General features: G+C 47.3%; 1 protein-coding gene across 1 annotated transcript in view; it reads left to right on the plus strand.

The window, feature by feature from the left end:
* The window catches only part of RELN (reelin), a 368,099-nt gene that overhangs the window by 300,842 nt on the left and 51,501 nt on the right, over positions 1–15,756 (plus strand). Inside the window, exons 42-47 of the mRNA XM_038740909.1 lie at positions 2,465–2,697; positions 5,115–5,335; positions 6,707–6,854; positions 8,480–8,738; positions 10,228–10,477; positions 11,353–11,521. Of these exons, the coding sequence (XP_038596837.1) occupies positions 2,465–2,697; positions 5,115–5,335; positions 6,707–6,854; positions 8,480–8,738; positions 10,228–10,477; positions 11,353–11,521 (1,280 nt within the window). The remainder of the gene's footprint in view (positions 1–2,464; positions 2,698–5,114; positions 5,336–6,706; positions 6,855–8,479; positions 8,739–10,227; positions 10,478–11,352; positions 11,522–15,756) is intronic.

Here is a 15,756-nt window from a genome sequence, read left to right on the forward strand (position 1 = left end):
ATTGTTATATTGTACTGTCCCAAGCACTTAATACAGTGCTCTGCACACAGTAAGTGCTCAGTAAATACAATTGAATGAATGAAAAGTAAACAGCTAAGGCACCCACGATACTGGGGAGCAGACAAGGGGAGGGTGTAAAGGCCTCAGGCGGAGACAGGGAGAGAGAACAGGCACCATCATTGACTCCCCTAAATATAGCTTGAGCCAAAGCCCGGTTTTGCTTGGAGGGTGGAATATTCATCTTTATAAATCAGAGGGCTTGAGAGATAAAATGCTAATGTGTGGAGTGCTGGGCTATTTTGAGTAATTTGCTCAGTTCGTCTCATCAATATTGATACCCTTTTACATTTTTCAGGAAATCTAATTAATAATATATAGGCAGATAACTGTGTTTTCAAGCAATGAAAGCCTGTGTCCGAGGCTTCATTATACTGGCGTTCTACATCATTAACCTCACAAGACCAGAGGAAATCTAGCTAAGGCCGCCTTTAGGCCAGGCTGATTTAAAATGGGTCAGGACTATGGCCAGTTTGAACCAGCTCCCCTGACTGAGATGCAGCCGAGTTTTAGATTTCACATCCAAAATTCAGGAACCAGAAAAGAAGCAGCATCGCCTAATGGATAGAGCACAGACCTGAGAGTTAGAAGGACCTGAGTTTGAGTCCCAACTCTGTGATTTGTGTGCTGTGTGGTCTTGGGCATGCCGTTTAACTTCTCTGTACCTCAGTTACCTCATCTGTAAAATGAGGATGAAGATTGTGAAGCCCATGTGGAACATGGACTGTGTCCAACCTGATTACCTCATATCTACCCCATTCAATCGTATTTATTAAGCACTTACTGTGTGCGGAACACTGTACTAAGCACTTGGAAAATACAAATCAACAAATAGAGACAATCCCTGGCCAGCGCTTAGAACAGTGCCCGGCACGTAGTAAGGGCTTACCATTAAAAAAAGTAATGTGACTAGGCCAGGGCTTAGGTTCAGAAATTAGGTGGCTCCCATGCGGTGTCAAAGCAGCCACCCACTGTGTCTCACATGATGCTGCCTAAGCAGTGTGACGTAATGATGTCATGTTCAACATTTAGAGGCAGAGCTCTTCTCCACCCACTTCCCCTCAGCCATGCCACCCTCATGACTGCCCCTTGACTGAGCATCCCGAAAGGCTCAGCTCCAAGACCCTGACCAGCAGACCATTTCTGACCCACCACCATCTTCAAGAAGGGCAATGGTGCTACTATTGTTGAAAGAAACCCTGTAGCAGCCATCCTTGAGAAAGGCAGTGGCACAACCATCTTCGAGAGAAGCCTCATGGTGTCCATCTTTGAGAAGGGCCAGCACGGCCACCTCCCGACACACTCTGACCATCTGAAGCCAGGCTCCGCCTGGCAGAAAAGGCAAATGCGTTTTTCCCGAGTCTAGCTTCATTTATCTGTTTAGTCATTTTCACCTCTCTTGAAATTAGAGGACGACTCCACCAAACTGTTGGCTTTCAGCTGTGATCTGGGCAAGGCAGTAAGCGCGTTCAGTAACATGACATACAGTTTGGTCCTGAATGGAACACGACAGCACCTGGAAGCCTCCTCCTCCACTTACTGTTTCCGTCCAAGGCCACAGTTTGCTTTTCTGACAATTGCCTGTTGACTTTACTGGACACCTACTTCTAGGGACTCCCTTTCTCTGACAAAATCACAGGCTGTCATTATTAAAATGCCATCTCAGAGCAGTTTTTCGCACTGGCTCATTCAATTCCTATCTTCCAAACCGCCCTCCTTCTATGTCCTCTTCTTCCCTGAGTATTTCTCTCTCCCCCCTTTTCCTTTTGCCTCTCTCCCTTTCCTCCCCCGTCCCCCCTTCACCTCTCCCCCTTTCCTCCACTCCCCCATCCTACTCTTCACCTCTCCTCTTTTCCTGTTCTCCCCCTTTTCCCTCTTCACCTCTCCCCCTTTCTTCCTTTCCCCACGCCTACCCTTCGCTTCTCCCTCTCTTCCTTTATTTCCTCTTTCCCTTTCTCTCCCCCCCCTTTCTCTCTTCCCCTCTCCCTTTCTCTTCCTCTCTCTCATTCATTTTTGTTTCAAATCACTAAAAATGTCAGCCATTTGAGAAGCTCCACTTTCTGTGGGAGAAGAGACGTTGCAGGGCACATGTGGTGCTGTGGAGAACAGGAGGACGGGAGAGAATGCGAGTCCGGATGAGTCTTGGAATTGAAAAATTAAGAGTCAAGAGGGGTGATACTCTTCTAGTCTGAAACACCCACTTGCCTGTATCGTGCTTTGGACCTCCCAGATATAAAATGGAATAGTGTGTGTGTTTGCCAGGGTGGGGAGGTTCTGAGGTGCTTTGAGAGGCCCAAGAAAAGGTAAAAATAATAGGAGAACTGTACTGATCCCACCGTTCCGGACAGCGGAAGCAGCATACGTGTGTCCCTCTGGGTTCATCCGTGTCTCCACCTGTTTTCCCCAGATCAATGTGGGCTGTTCCACAGACAGCTCATCTGCGGATCCGGTGAGGCTGGAGTTCTCCAGGGATTTGGGGGCCACTTGGCATTTACTGCTGCCTCTGTGCTATAGCAGTAGCAGTAGCCACGCAAGCTCCCTCTGCTCCACAGAACACCACCCCAGCAGCACATACTACCCCGGCACCATGCAGGGCTGGAGGAGGGAGGTCCTCCATTTTGGGAAACTACACCTCTGTGGGTAAGACTCCTCCCCGATTCCCTTCCCGCCACCCCACACATCCTGCATATTTCGGGTGTCCCCTTCCTCCCCCCGGGAAGCCCGAGGTCATTGACTGCTGGGCCTGCCGTCAGCCTAAATCTGCTTGTTTCAGAGCAGCGGTTCTTTCAAATTGGATCAGAAGCAGCGTGGCCTAGTGGAACAGCCTGGGCCTCTTGGGTTCCAGTCCCGACTCCACCACTTGTCTGCTGTGTGACCTTGGTCAAGTCACTTCGCTTCTCTGGGCCTCAGGTCCCTTATCTGTAAAATGGGGATTAAGACTGTGAGCTCTGTGTAGGACAGTGACGGTGTCTGACTGGTTATCTTTTATCTACCCCAGTGCACTGTACAGTCCCTGGCACATAATAAGCGCTTAAGTACCACTGGAAAAAAAATTCTGGAAACACACGAAGCAGAATCAATCAATCCATCAATGGCATTTATTGATCACTTACTGTGTGCAGAGCACTGTATTAAGCACTGGGGGGGCAGACATTAAAATAAATTATGGGTAAGTACTTAAGTTCTGTGTAGCTGAAGCTGGGGTGAATATCAAGTCTTACATAATAATAATAATAATGGTATTTGTTAAGCACTTACTATGTGCCATACACTGTTCTAAGCTCTGGGGTGGATACAAGCAAGTCAGGCTGGACACAGTCCCTGTCCCACGTGGGGCTCACAGTCTCAATCCCCATTTCACAGATAGGGTAACTGAGGCACAGAGAAGAGAAGTGACTTGTCCAAGGTCACACAGCAGTCAAGTGGAGGAGCCGGAATTAGAAACCATGTCCTTCTGAATTCCAGGCCGGTGCTGTATCCACTATGCCAGGCAATGCAGAAGAGAGAGGGAACGGGGGAATTGAGGGCTTAGTTGGGGAAGGTCTCTTGGTTAAACCTTCATTATCATCATCATTAATGGTATTTACTGAGCACTTACTGTGTTAGCTTGTTTTGAGCAGGGCATGTGTCTGTTATGGTTATGTTGTATTCTCTCAAGCACTTAGTCCAGTGCTCTGCACACAGTAAGCGCCCAGTAAATACCATTGATTGATTGATGGATAGATACAATACCCAGCACTTAGAACAGTGCCTGGCATTTAGTAACAGCTTAACCAATGGCTATTTAATAATAATAAAAATAACAAAGTTGACAGGCATATTCCTTGCCCACAAATACCACAGTTATTATCACAAAAACCTAATTTCCCAGAAGCAGTGTTGTGGGCCCGTCCTTGTTCTCCGAAAGCCTGCTCTTGCCACTGCAGGTCCGCAATACTCCCACCTGCCGCGGACACTGGCGTTCCCCCGGGAGGGTCACCCCAAGGAGCCACAGACTGAGATCTCGGCCGGAGGAAGTCCCAGCAACCCGAGACCTTCCCACCATCCGTTTGTCCCACCGTTCACTGGTTTCACATCTAGCCAGGTGTATCGGCGATAAACAGCCCACATAGGGAGCTTATTTGTATTCAGAAATTTGAATAAACAGTGGGTTGGAGGCAAAACTCCATGTTGGCTTCTGTTCAAAGGAAAAGCCATCCATTTCCCGCAGTACGGCAGTCTGGAAATTCAACAGGGAAGGAGCTCCCCTTGCCAAGCCTAAATGGCGACATGTATTGGAAAGAAAAATCGAATTCCAGATGGGCGTTTGTGGGGCTGCTGCTGGCAGTTTGGTGATCAGCAGATCAGGCCAAGATTATGTATTTGTATTTCAGTCAGCGTGGTGAAACGTGCCAAAACCCACCCACTGTATTGAACTCTCCCAACTCTCTCATTAAAATACTACTGATTGATTGATTGAAGCAGTCAATCACCTTGCCCCCTCCTACCTCACCTCGTTGCTGTCCTCTAACCCCACCCGCACACTTTGCTCTCTTAATGCCAACCTAGTCATTGTACCTCGATCCCGTCTATCTCGCCTCTGACCTTTTACCGAAGTCCTGCCTCTGGCCTGGGACGTCCACCCCCTTCATATCCGACAAACAGTGACTTTCCTCTACTTCAAAGCTTTATTGAAGGCTCATCTTCTCCAAGTGACCTTACCTAAACCCTCTTTTCCTTTTCTTCCACTCCCTCCTGCGTCACCCTCCCTTGCTCCCTTTATTCATCCCCCCTCCAAGCCCCACAGCACTTACGTACGTATCCATAATTTGTTTATTTCTATTAATGTCTGTCTCCCCCTCTAGACTTTAAGCTCGTTGTGGACAGGGAATATGTCTGTAACATTGTTGCATTGTACTCTCCCAAGCGCTTAGTCCAGTGCTCTGCACGCAGTAAGCACTCAGTTAGTACCAGGATGATGAATAATTGTCCACAGGGATTTGAGGAAAGCCAGTCTTTTATCTAAGGTGGAGCCCATTCTGTTGATTCCTGAGAGCTAATAAAGATCTTTTTTCCAGATCTGTCCGATTCCGCTGGTACCAGGGATTTTATCCCACTGGTTCCCAGCCCGTGACTTGGGCCATTGATAATATCTACATTGGCCCCCAGTGTGAGGAGATGTGTAACGGGCATGGCAGCTGCGTCAATGGAACAAAATGTATCTGTGATCCCGGATATTCGGGGCCTACCTGCAAAATAAGCACCAAAAACCCTGACTTCCTCAAGGATGATTTTGAAGGTGATTATCTTTCCCTTTCTAGCATTCATTTCATTTATCCGCCAGGGATTCCGAACTGGAAAAGATGGTGTCCCTTTAGAGCTGTGAAAGGAACAGAATACGTCATGGACAGGCTGTGATCATTGTTAAGCATTCTGGACCGTGGCTGTAGAGACCTGGGATCCTGAGATTGGTCCCAATTAAGAAGGGTTTAAATCCTCAGGACACTTTGACTTTCTTGTTGGGTCCAACCATGTGAGGGGGGAGTTTGAGTCTGGTGCATGCAAAACTCACCCCTCTTGGACCTCCCTGTCCAACTTTTGGGTGGGCCCCTCACTCTCTGTGGGTGGAAATGGCTGGTCGGGGTGTATATTCGAGAGGAACTGACCTTCAAAAACCCCTCTGCTCCTTGCCCGTCCACACCTTGGTGAGGGCAGGATTCCAGGTATGATGTGATAAGCAGTGTGGCATAGTGGATAGAGCATGGGAGCCAGAAAGACCCGCGTTCTGATCCTGGTTCCGCCACATGTCTGCTGTGTGACCTTGGACAAGTCACTTCAGTCACTTCACTTTTCTGGGCCTCGGTATAAAATGTAAAATGGGGATGAAGCCTGTGAGCCCCACATGGGGCAACCTGATTACCCTGTAACTACCCCAGTGCTAAGAACAGTGCTTGGCACAGAGTAAGTTCTTAACAAGTACTGTAATTATTAATTGTCTCAGAGGGAATTAGGACCTTTCCCCAGTGCCTTCTTGGGTGGCCTCCACTTTTCCAGCCAGGAAGAGGAGCAGTAGCCTGCTCTGAAAACATCTCCATAGAGCTATTCCACAACACCTTATTCACGTCCTCCAACCCCACACAACTCCCTCCAGAGCTCCCCCCAGCAGCCAGGAATCAGGGGATTCTCCTTCATTCAAGAATGGCCTTCTTGCAGGCCTATACATATGGCCCTGTGGTGGCTTGCCTGCGCTTTGAGGAGCTTCCTGGAGTGGGTAGATATCCTTTTGCTAATCCATAGCCAGGAACCTGGAAGCAGGGTTGGAAAAAAAACACACCCGACCAGGGACTGTGTCCAGATGGTATTGGGGAATCAGCATGACCTAATGGGGAGAGCATGGGCCTGGGAGACAGAAAGACCTGGGTTTGAATGCCGACTCTGTCAATTGCTTGCTGTGTGACCTTGCGAGTCATTTCACTTCTCTGTCCTCGGTTTTCTCAACTGTAAAATGGGGGTACTCGTTCTCCCTCATACGTAGACAGCAAGCCCCATGTGGGACAAGGACTGTATCTACCCCAGTGCATAGAAGAGTATTTAACACGTAGTAAGCGCTTAACAAGTACCACTTAAAAAAAAAAAGGGCAGAGCACCAGTGTATCGTCCTTGCCCTCAGGTCAGCTGGAGTCCGATCGATTCCTCTTGGTGAGTGGGGGCAAGGCATCCCGGAAGTGCGGAATCCTTTCCAGCGGAAACAACCTCTTCTTCAATGAAGACGGCTTGCGCATGCTGATGACCCGGGACCTGGACTTGTCCCAAGCCAGGTAACCTTTCCAGAGTTCTTCTACAGTGCCCATTGACTCATTTCCAATTCCCTCAGGGAACACGAGTCCAGAGGGACACATCTCACATTGGACAGGGTCTCAGCGTTATTTGGGGGAAGCAGGAATAGGGGAGAACTCCCAAGACGGGACCTTCCTGGGGAAAAGTCCAGGCTCTCTATTCTCCCGGGGGCTGTTAAGCTGATCCTTAATCATCCCGCTGGTTCAAACGTAATTGTTATATACCTCTCTTCATCTCAGTCAGTCAATCGTATTTATTGAGCACTTACTGTGGGCAGAGAGTACCATACAACAATGAACAGACACATTCCCTGCCCACAGCAAGCTGCATGATATGGCTCTCTAGTCATAATCATTCAGTTGTATCTGTTGAGCGCTCACTGTTTGTGGAGTACTGTACTAAGCGCTTGGGAGAGTGCGATCAACAAGAAACACACATATTCCCCACCCACAGTGAGTTTACAGTCTAGAGGACTATAGTCATAAAGTTCTAATCCCAGTGCCACCATTTGTCTGCTGTGGGACCAGGGGCAAGTCACTTGACTTCTCTGTACCTCAGTTTCTTTATCTGCAAAATGGGGTTTCAATACCCATTTCTCTCTTCTACTTAGACTGTGAGCCCCCTGTGGGACCTGATAATCTATTATCTACCTCAGTGCTTAGTTCAGTACTTAGCTCGTGGTACCGCAATTATTATAATTATAAGGTGATGGAGCAAAAACCAGATATGGCCTCCTAGGATGAAGTTAGCATCTTGAATTAACATTAGTATTTATTAAGGGCTTGCTACATGCCAAGCACTGTGCTAAAAGCTGGGGTCGACACGAGATCAGCAAATCAGACATATGGCAGGAATTGCAGGGACGGTAGACCAAAGTCCAGAGAAGTGGTGTGGCATAGTGGAAAGAGCGTTGCTCTGAGATTGAGAGGACCTGGGTTCTAATCCTGGCTCCACCATTTGCCTGTTGTGTGACCGTGGGCTTTATTTTCCTCATCTGTAAAATGGGGATTCATTTACTGTTCTCCCTCCTACTTTAACTTGAGCCCCATATGGGACAGGGGCTATGTCCAATCTGATCATTTTGAATCTCCCCCAACTCCTAATACAGTACTTGGCACATGGCAAACGTTGAAAAAAAATACCGCAATTATTATTCATTATTAGATGCAGCACCTAAATCACTCTTGGCAAATTTGCTATCCAGAGGTAGAAAGGGGTCACTGCCGAAGCTGGCACAGAGTTACTCTCATCCTGTCCACTGAGTGAGTTTATTTAGCACTCGATAAATGCCACTGATTGATCCATCGATTGATCTTCACACTCAAAAAGGAAAACTCTGGTGAGCGACCAGTCATCTTCATCTTTCAGACTGTGAGCCCACTGTTGGGTAGGGCCTGTCTCTATATGTTGCCAACTTGTACTTCCCAAGCGCTTAGTACAGTGCTCTGCACACAGTAAGCGCTCAATAAATACTATTGATGATGATCTTCACAGAAACCTCCCTCTGCCTTTCCATCTGAGGTCTGAATGCCCCACCCCATCACTTCTGAATTTCCGTGGATTCTCTTTTGAAGAAATGCCTTCTGACAATTGTCACCCACGTTAGGTTTGTGCAGTTCTTCATGAGACTTGGATGTGGGAAAGGCATTCCGGACCCCAGGAGCCAACCTGTGCTCTTACAGTATTCCCTCACCGGCGGTCTTTCCTGGAGCCTAATGCAGGAGTTCCTGTTCAGTAACTCCAGCAACGTCGGCAGGTATATTGCCCTGGAGATCCCTCTGAAAGCCCGTTCCAGCTCCACTCGCCTGCGCTGGTGGCAGCCGTCCGAGAACGGGCACTTCTTCAGCCCGTGGGTCATCGACCAGGTCAGTGCCCCCTCCGGCCCCAGCCCTGTCCCCATCATTCAGTCATTCAGCCCACCGATCGTATTTATCGAGCTCTTCCTGCGTGCAGAGCACTGTACTGGAAGCACTGTGGCGAGGAGAAGCGGCTTGGAGTAATGGATAGAGAAGGGGTCTAAGAATCAGGAGGTTGTGGGGTCTATTCCCGGCCCTGCCACTTGTCTACTGTGTGACCTTGGGCAAGTTTCTTCATTCCTCTGTGCCTCAGTTATCTCACCTGTAAAATGGGGAATGAGACTGTGAGCCCCATGCTGGACAGGTACTGTGTCCAACCCGATTTGCTTGTGTGTACAATGTGTGGCACATAGTAAGCGCTTAACAAATACCACAACTGTTATTATCATCACTATTATTATTATTACTATTATTATTATTATTGAGTGGCCGGTTTCTGGGGGCTCAGTGAGCCAAGGGCCTTTTGCCAGTTCTCTTTCTGAGCCAACTCGGAAAGAGTTGAATTCATTCAGTCATATTTATTGAGTGCTTACGTTGTGCAGAGCACTGTACTAAGTGCTTGGAAAGTACAATTTGGCAATAGAGACAGTCCCTACCCAACAATGGGCTCATAGTCTAGAAGGGGGAGACAGACAACAAAACAAAGCAAGTAGACAGGTGTCAATACCATCAGAATAGGTAAATAGAATTATAGATATATACACATCATTAATAAAATAGAGTAAAAAGTATGTATAAATATACACGAGTGCTGTGGGGAGGGGGAGAGGGAAGGGCGGAGGGAGTGGGGGCAATGGGGAAGGGAAGAGGAGCAGAGGAAGGTGGGGTGCTCAGTCTGGGAAGGCCTTCTTGGAGGACGTGAGCTCTCAGTAGGGCTTTGAAGGGAGGAAGAGAGCTAGTTTGGCAGATATGTGTGGAGGGAGGGCATTCCAGGCCAGGGGAAGGACGTGGGCCAGGGGTCGACAGCGGGACAGGCGAGAATGAAGCACGGTGAGGAGATTAGCGGCAGAGGAGCGGAGGGTGCGGGCTGGGCTGGAGAAGGAGAGAAGGGAGGTGAGGTAGAAGGGGGCAAGGGGATGGAGAGCTTTGAAGCCAATAGTGAGGAGTGTTTGCTTCATTCGAAGGTTGATAGGCAACCACTGGAGATTCTTGAGGAGGGGAGTGACATGCCCAAAGCGTTTCTTTAGAAAGATAATCTGGGCAGCAGAGTGAAGGATAGATTGAATCGGGGAGAGACAGGACTCCCAATCCTGTGCCCTATCCACTAGGCCACGCTGCTTCTCTATCTGCTTAAGAGGTACACAACTAAGGGGATGACTTAGGGGATGTAGAGGGGAGGTCGTTTAGCTGGTTCCGCCACAAGACTGCTGTGTGACCTCGGGCAAGTCATTTCACCTCTCTGTGCTTCAATTACCTCATCTGCCGAATGGGGATTATGCCACCCCTCCCCTCCCTCTCCCGGTTGTAAACTGAGCTCGCTCTTCCCATTCGTTTCCAGATTCTCATTGGCGGGAATATTTCCGGGAACACCATCCTGGAGGACGACTTCACCACCCTAGATAGTAGGAAATGGCTGCTTCACCCCGGTGGCACCAAAATGCCCGTGTGCGGCTCTACCGGGGACGCCCTGGTGTTCATCGAGAAGGCCAGCACGCGCTACGTGGTGAGCACTGACGTGGCTGTGAACGAGGACTCCTTCCTGCAGCTGGACTTCGCAGCCTCCTGCTCCGTCACGGACTCCTGCTATGGTAAGGACTTGATACCTCGTTGCTCTCCTACTCCAACCCAACCCGTACACTTCACTCCTCTAAATGCCGACCTTCTCACTGTACCTCCATCTCATCCATCTCACCGCCAACCTCTCACCCACGTCCTGCCTGTGGCCTGGAACGCCCTCATATCCGACAGACGATCACTCTCTCCCCCTTCAAAGCCTTATTGAAGGCAAGTTTCCTCCAAGAGGCCTTCCCTGACTAAGCCTTCATTTCCTCTTCTCTCACTCCCTTCTGCTTCTGCAATCAGCTTGATATTCCAATCTGGTGATCTTGCACATATAATTTAGACTAGAAAACTTCATCTTGTTATCACTGGAATAAAAACTGGGTTAAGTGGCAATGGATTTAAGAGAAGACCTTTGGTTGGGAGATATTTCATCAGGTGACCAGCAAGGGATGAGAATATAATCCTGGCATTGTACTTAGAATAGTGAAACCATCAAAGAGAAGGTATTTAAGGGAGTTTTGTTCTGTCTCACCAGGGAACAGGAGATAAATAGGTGCAGCCCCTAAAGAGTTTGCAGTGGAGATAGAGTATAGTTTAAATTATAGTAGATCGATGGAAAATTGAGAAAGGAAGCACTTATATTTTAAATCCTGTACAAATTTTCATGCAATAGATTTGAATGCAGAGACAAAAGCTGATAAACTCTCTCTGTGTTATAATCTCTGGGCTATATCCTCCCTATTTCACAGATTGTAAAATTTAAAAACGAGCGTTCTGACCCTAAGAAACCCCCATGCATTTTTCACTGCCATGTATGTAGCTATCTGAAAAAAAAATTTAAAAAAGTGCTATAGATGTGCTAAAACTAATTCTAAACTTGTTCTAAACTTGCCACCTTTAGCTATTGAGCTGGAATATTCAGTTGACCTTGGACTATCTTGGCACCCAATGTTGAGAGACTGTTTACCGACCAACGTAGAATGCAACACATACCATCTCCAGAGGATCCTGGTGTCAGACACATTCAACAAATGGACCAGAATCACTTTACCTCTTCCTCCTTACACCAGGTATGAAAGAACCCTGCATGTAATAAATCAAAAAGGCAATGGGCCCTGCAATGGTATCTTTAATATGGGAACTTGAGAACTTGAGTGTGAGAACATTCTGTTGTGGATAATGTTGCTCTTTAGAGCCTGGTATCATTTATTTTCTGGGATGTTCTTTAAGAAAAAAAAGCATATAAGCGAGATTTCTCTATATTGACCAGAAACATGGTATGCATTTAAATGGGATTTCTTTGATGGGAGTATCCTATAGTCTGGCCTGGTCTAGAATACCATCCTGACTGATTGTAGCAATCTATTGATAAATTGGTTGTATTCTTTGAGCACTTACTCCATGCAGAGTATTTTTTTATGGTATTTGTTAAGTGATTACTGTGTGCCAGGCACTGTACTAAGCACTGGGGTGGATACAAGCAAATTGGCTTGGACACCGACCCTGTCCCACGTGGGGTTCACAGTCTCAATCCCCATTTTACAGATGAGGTAACTGAGGCCCAGAGAAGACAAGTGACTTGCCCAAGGTCACACAGCAGACAAGTAGTGGAGCTGGGATTAGAACCTGTGACCTTCTGATTCCCAGGCCCATGCTCTATCCACTATGCCATGCTGCTTCTGTAGAATCCTGTAGAGGTCTGTAGAGTAATAATAATAATAATAGTAATAATGGCATTTATTAAGCGCTTACTATGTGCAAAGCACTGTTCTAAGTGCTGGGGAGGTTACAAGGTGATCAGGTTGTCCCACGGGGTGCTCACAGTCTTAATCCCCATTTTACAGATGAGGTAACTGAGGCACAGAGAAGTGAAGTGACTTGCCTGAAGTCACACAGCTGACAATTGGCAAAGCCAGGATTCAAACCCATGACCCCTGACTCCAAAGCCCAGGCTTTTTCCACTGAGCCACACTGCTTCTCTAAGTCCTAAATAAGACTAAATAAGAATAAGAGTCCTAAATAAACGCTTGGTAGCATACAATAGAGTTAGTACATGTCTACAAACTCTGTTGAATTATACTTTCTCAAGGGCTTAGTACAGTGCTATGTTTACAGGCAGCACTCAATAAATACCACTGATTGATGTATTGATTTGTTATTAATAGACATGACCGCTGTCCTCAAGAATTCTAAAATGTGTATTTGGAAAACTGACTTGATGTTTACCACATTATTGAGCGCATTATATTTTGGGGGCGAAGCGGAGAATTGGTGGCCACAACCTTCTTTAATGGAACATACTTATTCCTTGTGCTGTTTGTTTTCTTCGGATTTATGCAGAATAGAGTTGAAGGGGCAAATCAGTGAGATGCTGAGAACACAGTTTTGGTATGCACTATTTGGGCTGTTCACTGCTTGGACTCTTCTGCAAAGGGTGAATCTTGCTAGAGGAATGCTTATCGCTGTCAATCTAGTAGCTAATTACAGAGAGCTTTGAAGCAATGGCCAGGTGAATCAAGAATCAATCAGTCAGTAGTATTTATTGAGCACTTACTGTGAACAGAGCAGTGCATGGGAGAGCACAAGATAACAATATAACAGACATATTCCCACCTCACAATGAGCTTACAGTCTAGAGTGGGAGACAGACATTAATATAAATAAGTGGATAACAGATATGTACATAAGTGCTATGGGGCTGAGGGAGGGTGGATAAAGGGAGAAAATCCAAGTACAAGGGTGACGCAGAAGGAAATTGAAGAAAAGGAAAAGAGGAAGGGAAGGCCCTTTGGAGGAGATGTGCCTTCAGTAAAGTTTTGAAGGCGTCCGTCAGATATGGAGAGGGAGGGAGGCCAGATGCAGGTCGTGGGCAAGAGGTTGACACCAAGATAGATGAGAGCGAGGTACAGTGAGTAGGTCGGCATTACAGGAGTGAAGTGTGTGGGCTGGATTGGAGTAGGAGAGCAGTGAGATAAGGTGGGTGGCAAGGTGATTGAGTGCTTAAAAGCCGATGATGAGGAATTTCTTTTGGATGAGGAGGTGGGTGGGCAATCGTGGTTCTTGAGGGGTGGAGAAACATTGGTTGAAAGTTTTGTAGAAAAATGACCCAGGCAGCAGAATGAAGTATAGACTGAATTGGGGAGGAACAGGAGGCAGGGCGGTCAGCGAAGGAGGCCGACCTCCTCGTAATCAAGGCAGAATAGCATTGGATTAATGCGGTAGCAGTTTGGAAGGAGAATAAAGGGCGAATTTGAGCAATGTTCTGAAGGTTGGACCGACAGGTTTGGTGACAGATTGAGTTTTGTGGGCTGAATGAGGGTTGAATGACTCCCCGAGAGGAAGGTTCCCCCATTCACTTTCCACACGGTCGAGGAGCTCTGCAAGATGCAGTTGCAGCTTGCTGAGGCCAGCGATGCCGATTAGCACCCAGCCAGTCACCAGCTGCTTGTTTCCCAGCAAAAACCTGGCTAGCAAATCCCTCTAGGTTTCCTCCAGGGATCGCTCCGAAAAAGAAGCAGAGAAAATGGAATCGGCGGACAGCCTGTCCTTGTGTTGTCCACTGGTGAAGCTCAGAAGGGCTTCTTAGGAGAAGCCTCTTATTAGCCTGGGAAGACCAGGACTTTAATTCAGAATTAAATTGCATTCAGAATATGAGACTGGGAGTCAGAGGACCTGGGTTCTAATCCTGACTCCTCCACTTGTCTGTTGGGTGGCTTTGGGCAAGTCACTTCACTGTCCCTCAGTTTCCTCATCTGTAAAATGGGGATTAAATCTTACTCTCTTTTAATTTAGACTGTGATCCCCATGTAGACAGGGACTGTGCCCAACCTGATTACCTTGCATGTATCACAGTGCTTAGCACAGTGTTAGGCACACAGTTAACATTTAACATTTCTTTTTCAGCGTGGCTCAGAGGAAAGAGCACGGGTTTGGGAGTCAGAGGTCCTGGGTTCAAATCCCGGCTCTACCAATTGTCAGCTGTGTGACTTTGGGCAAGTCACTTCACTTCTCTGGGCCTCAGTTACCTCATCTGTAAAATGGGGATGAAGACTGTGAGCCCCCTGTGGGACAACCTGATTACCTTGTACCCTCCCCAGCGCTTAGAACAGTGCTTTGCACATAGTAAGCTCTTAACAAATGCCATCATCATTATCATTATTATTATTTTATTATCGTTATTAATTCCAACCTTGACCAATGCTATGCTCACTAGCACTTTCCTGCTCTGAATGAACTTGTACCAATGAATAGATATTTTTATACCTAGAACAGACTCATATTGTTGGAAGAACTCTCCCTCATTCCTTCAATTGCGCCACATCTAAAAGTTGTAATGAAAACTCAGGTTAGAGTGTTCAGTTCTCTTGGAGAGCTCCTTGTGGTCAGGGAACTGTCTACCGACTTGGCTGTATTGTACTCTCCCGACTTCTTAGTAATGATAATAATAATCGTGGTATTTGTTAAGCACTTACGATGTTCTAAGTGCTGGGTAAAAACAAGCTAATGAAGTTGGACCTAATCCATGTCCCATGTGGGGCTTCTAGCCTTAATCCCCATTTTGCAGATGAGGTAACTGAGGCTCAGAGAGGTGAAGTGATTTGCCCAAGGTCACACAGCAGACAAGTGGTAGAGCTGGGATTAAAACACAGGTCCTCGAGCTCTCAGGCCTGTGCCCACGCTGCTTCTCCACACACTCCACACAGTAAGCGCTCAATAAATACCTTGGAATGATTGGATCACCTCCCTCTTCTCACCCACGTGCCCATTCCCATCAACCAAGTCCTTTGCCCTCCCTTCCTTCAAATCCCTCCAAGCAAACGGGCTTCTCTGTCAGCCTACTTGAAACAAACCAGTGGGTGAATGAGTCAATCAATCGCATTTATTGAGCACTTACTGTGTGCAGAGCGCTTAGGAGAGTGCAGTAGAACAATATGAAAGACATTTCCTGCCCACAGCGAGCTTACAGTCTAGAAGGGGAAACGAGGCATGGAACAATCCTATTTCCAAAGTGTATGCATGGTTTTCCTTCATGTTGGAAGAAGACGCTACCCTTGTTGCTGTCCGCCTAGAGGAATAATGGTGATGGGGTGGCTTTTTGAGCCGTGGAGAAAGGGGAAGCAGCGTGGCTCAGTGGAAAGAGCACGGGCTTTGGAGTCAGAGGTCATGGGTTCAAATCCTGACTCCACCACTTGTCAGCTGGGTGACTTTGGGCAAGTCACTTAACTTCTCTGGTCCTCAGTTCCCTCATCTATAAAATGGGAATTAAGACTGTGAGCCCCCCCGTGGGACAACCTCATCACTTAGT

Source organism: Tachyglossus aculeatus (genome assembly GCF_015852505.1).
Source record: "Tachyglossus aculeatus isolate mTacAcu1 chromosome 12 unlocalized genomic scaffold, mTacAcu1.pri SUPER_6_unloc_1, whole genome shotgun sequence".
Classification (NCBI taxonomy): Eukaryota; Metazoa; Chordata; class Mammalia; order Monotremata; family Tachyglossidae; genus Tachyglossus; species Tachyglossus aculeatus.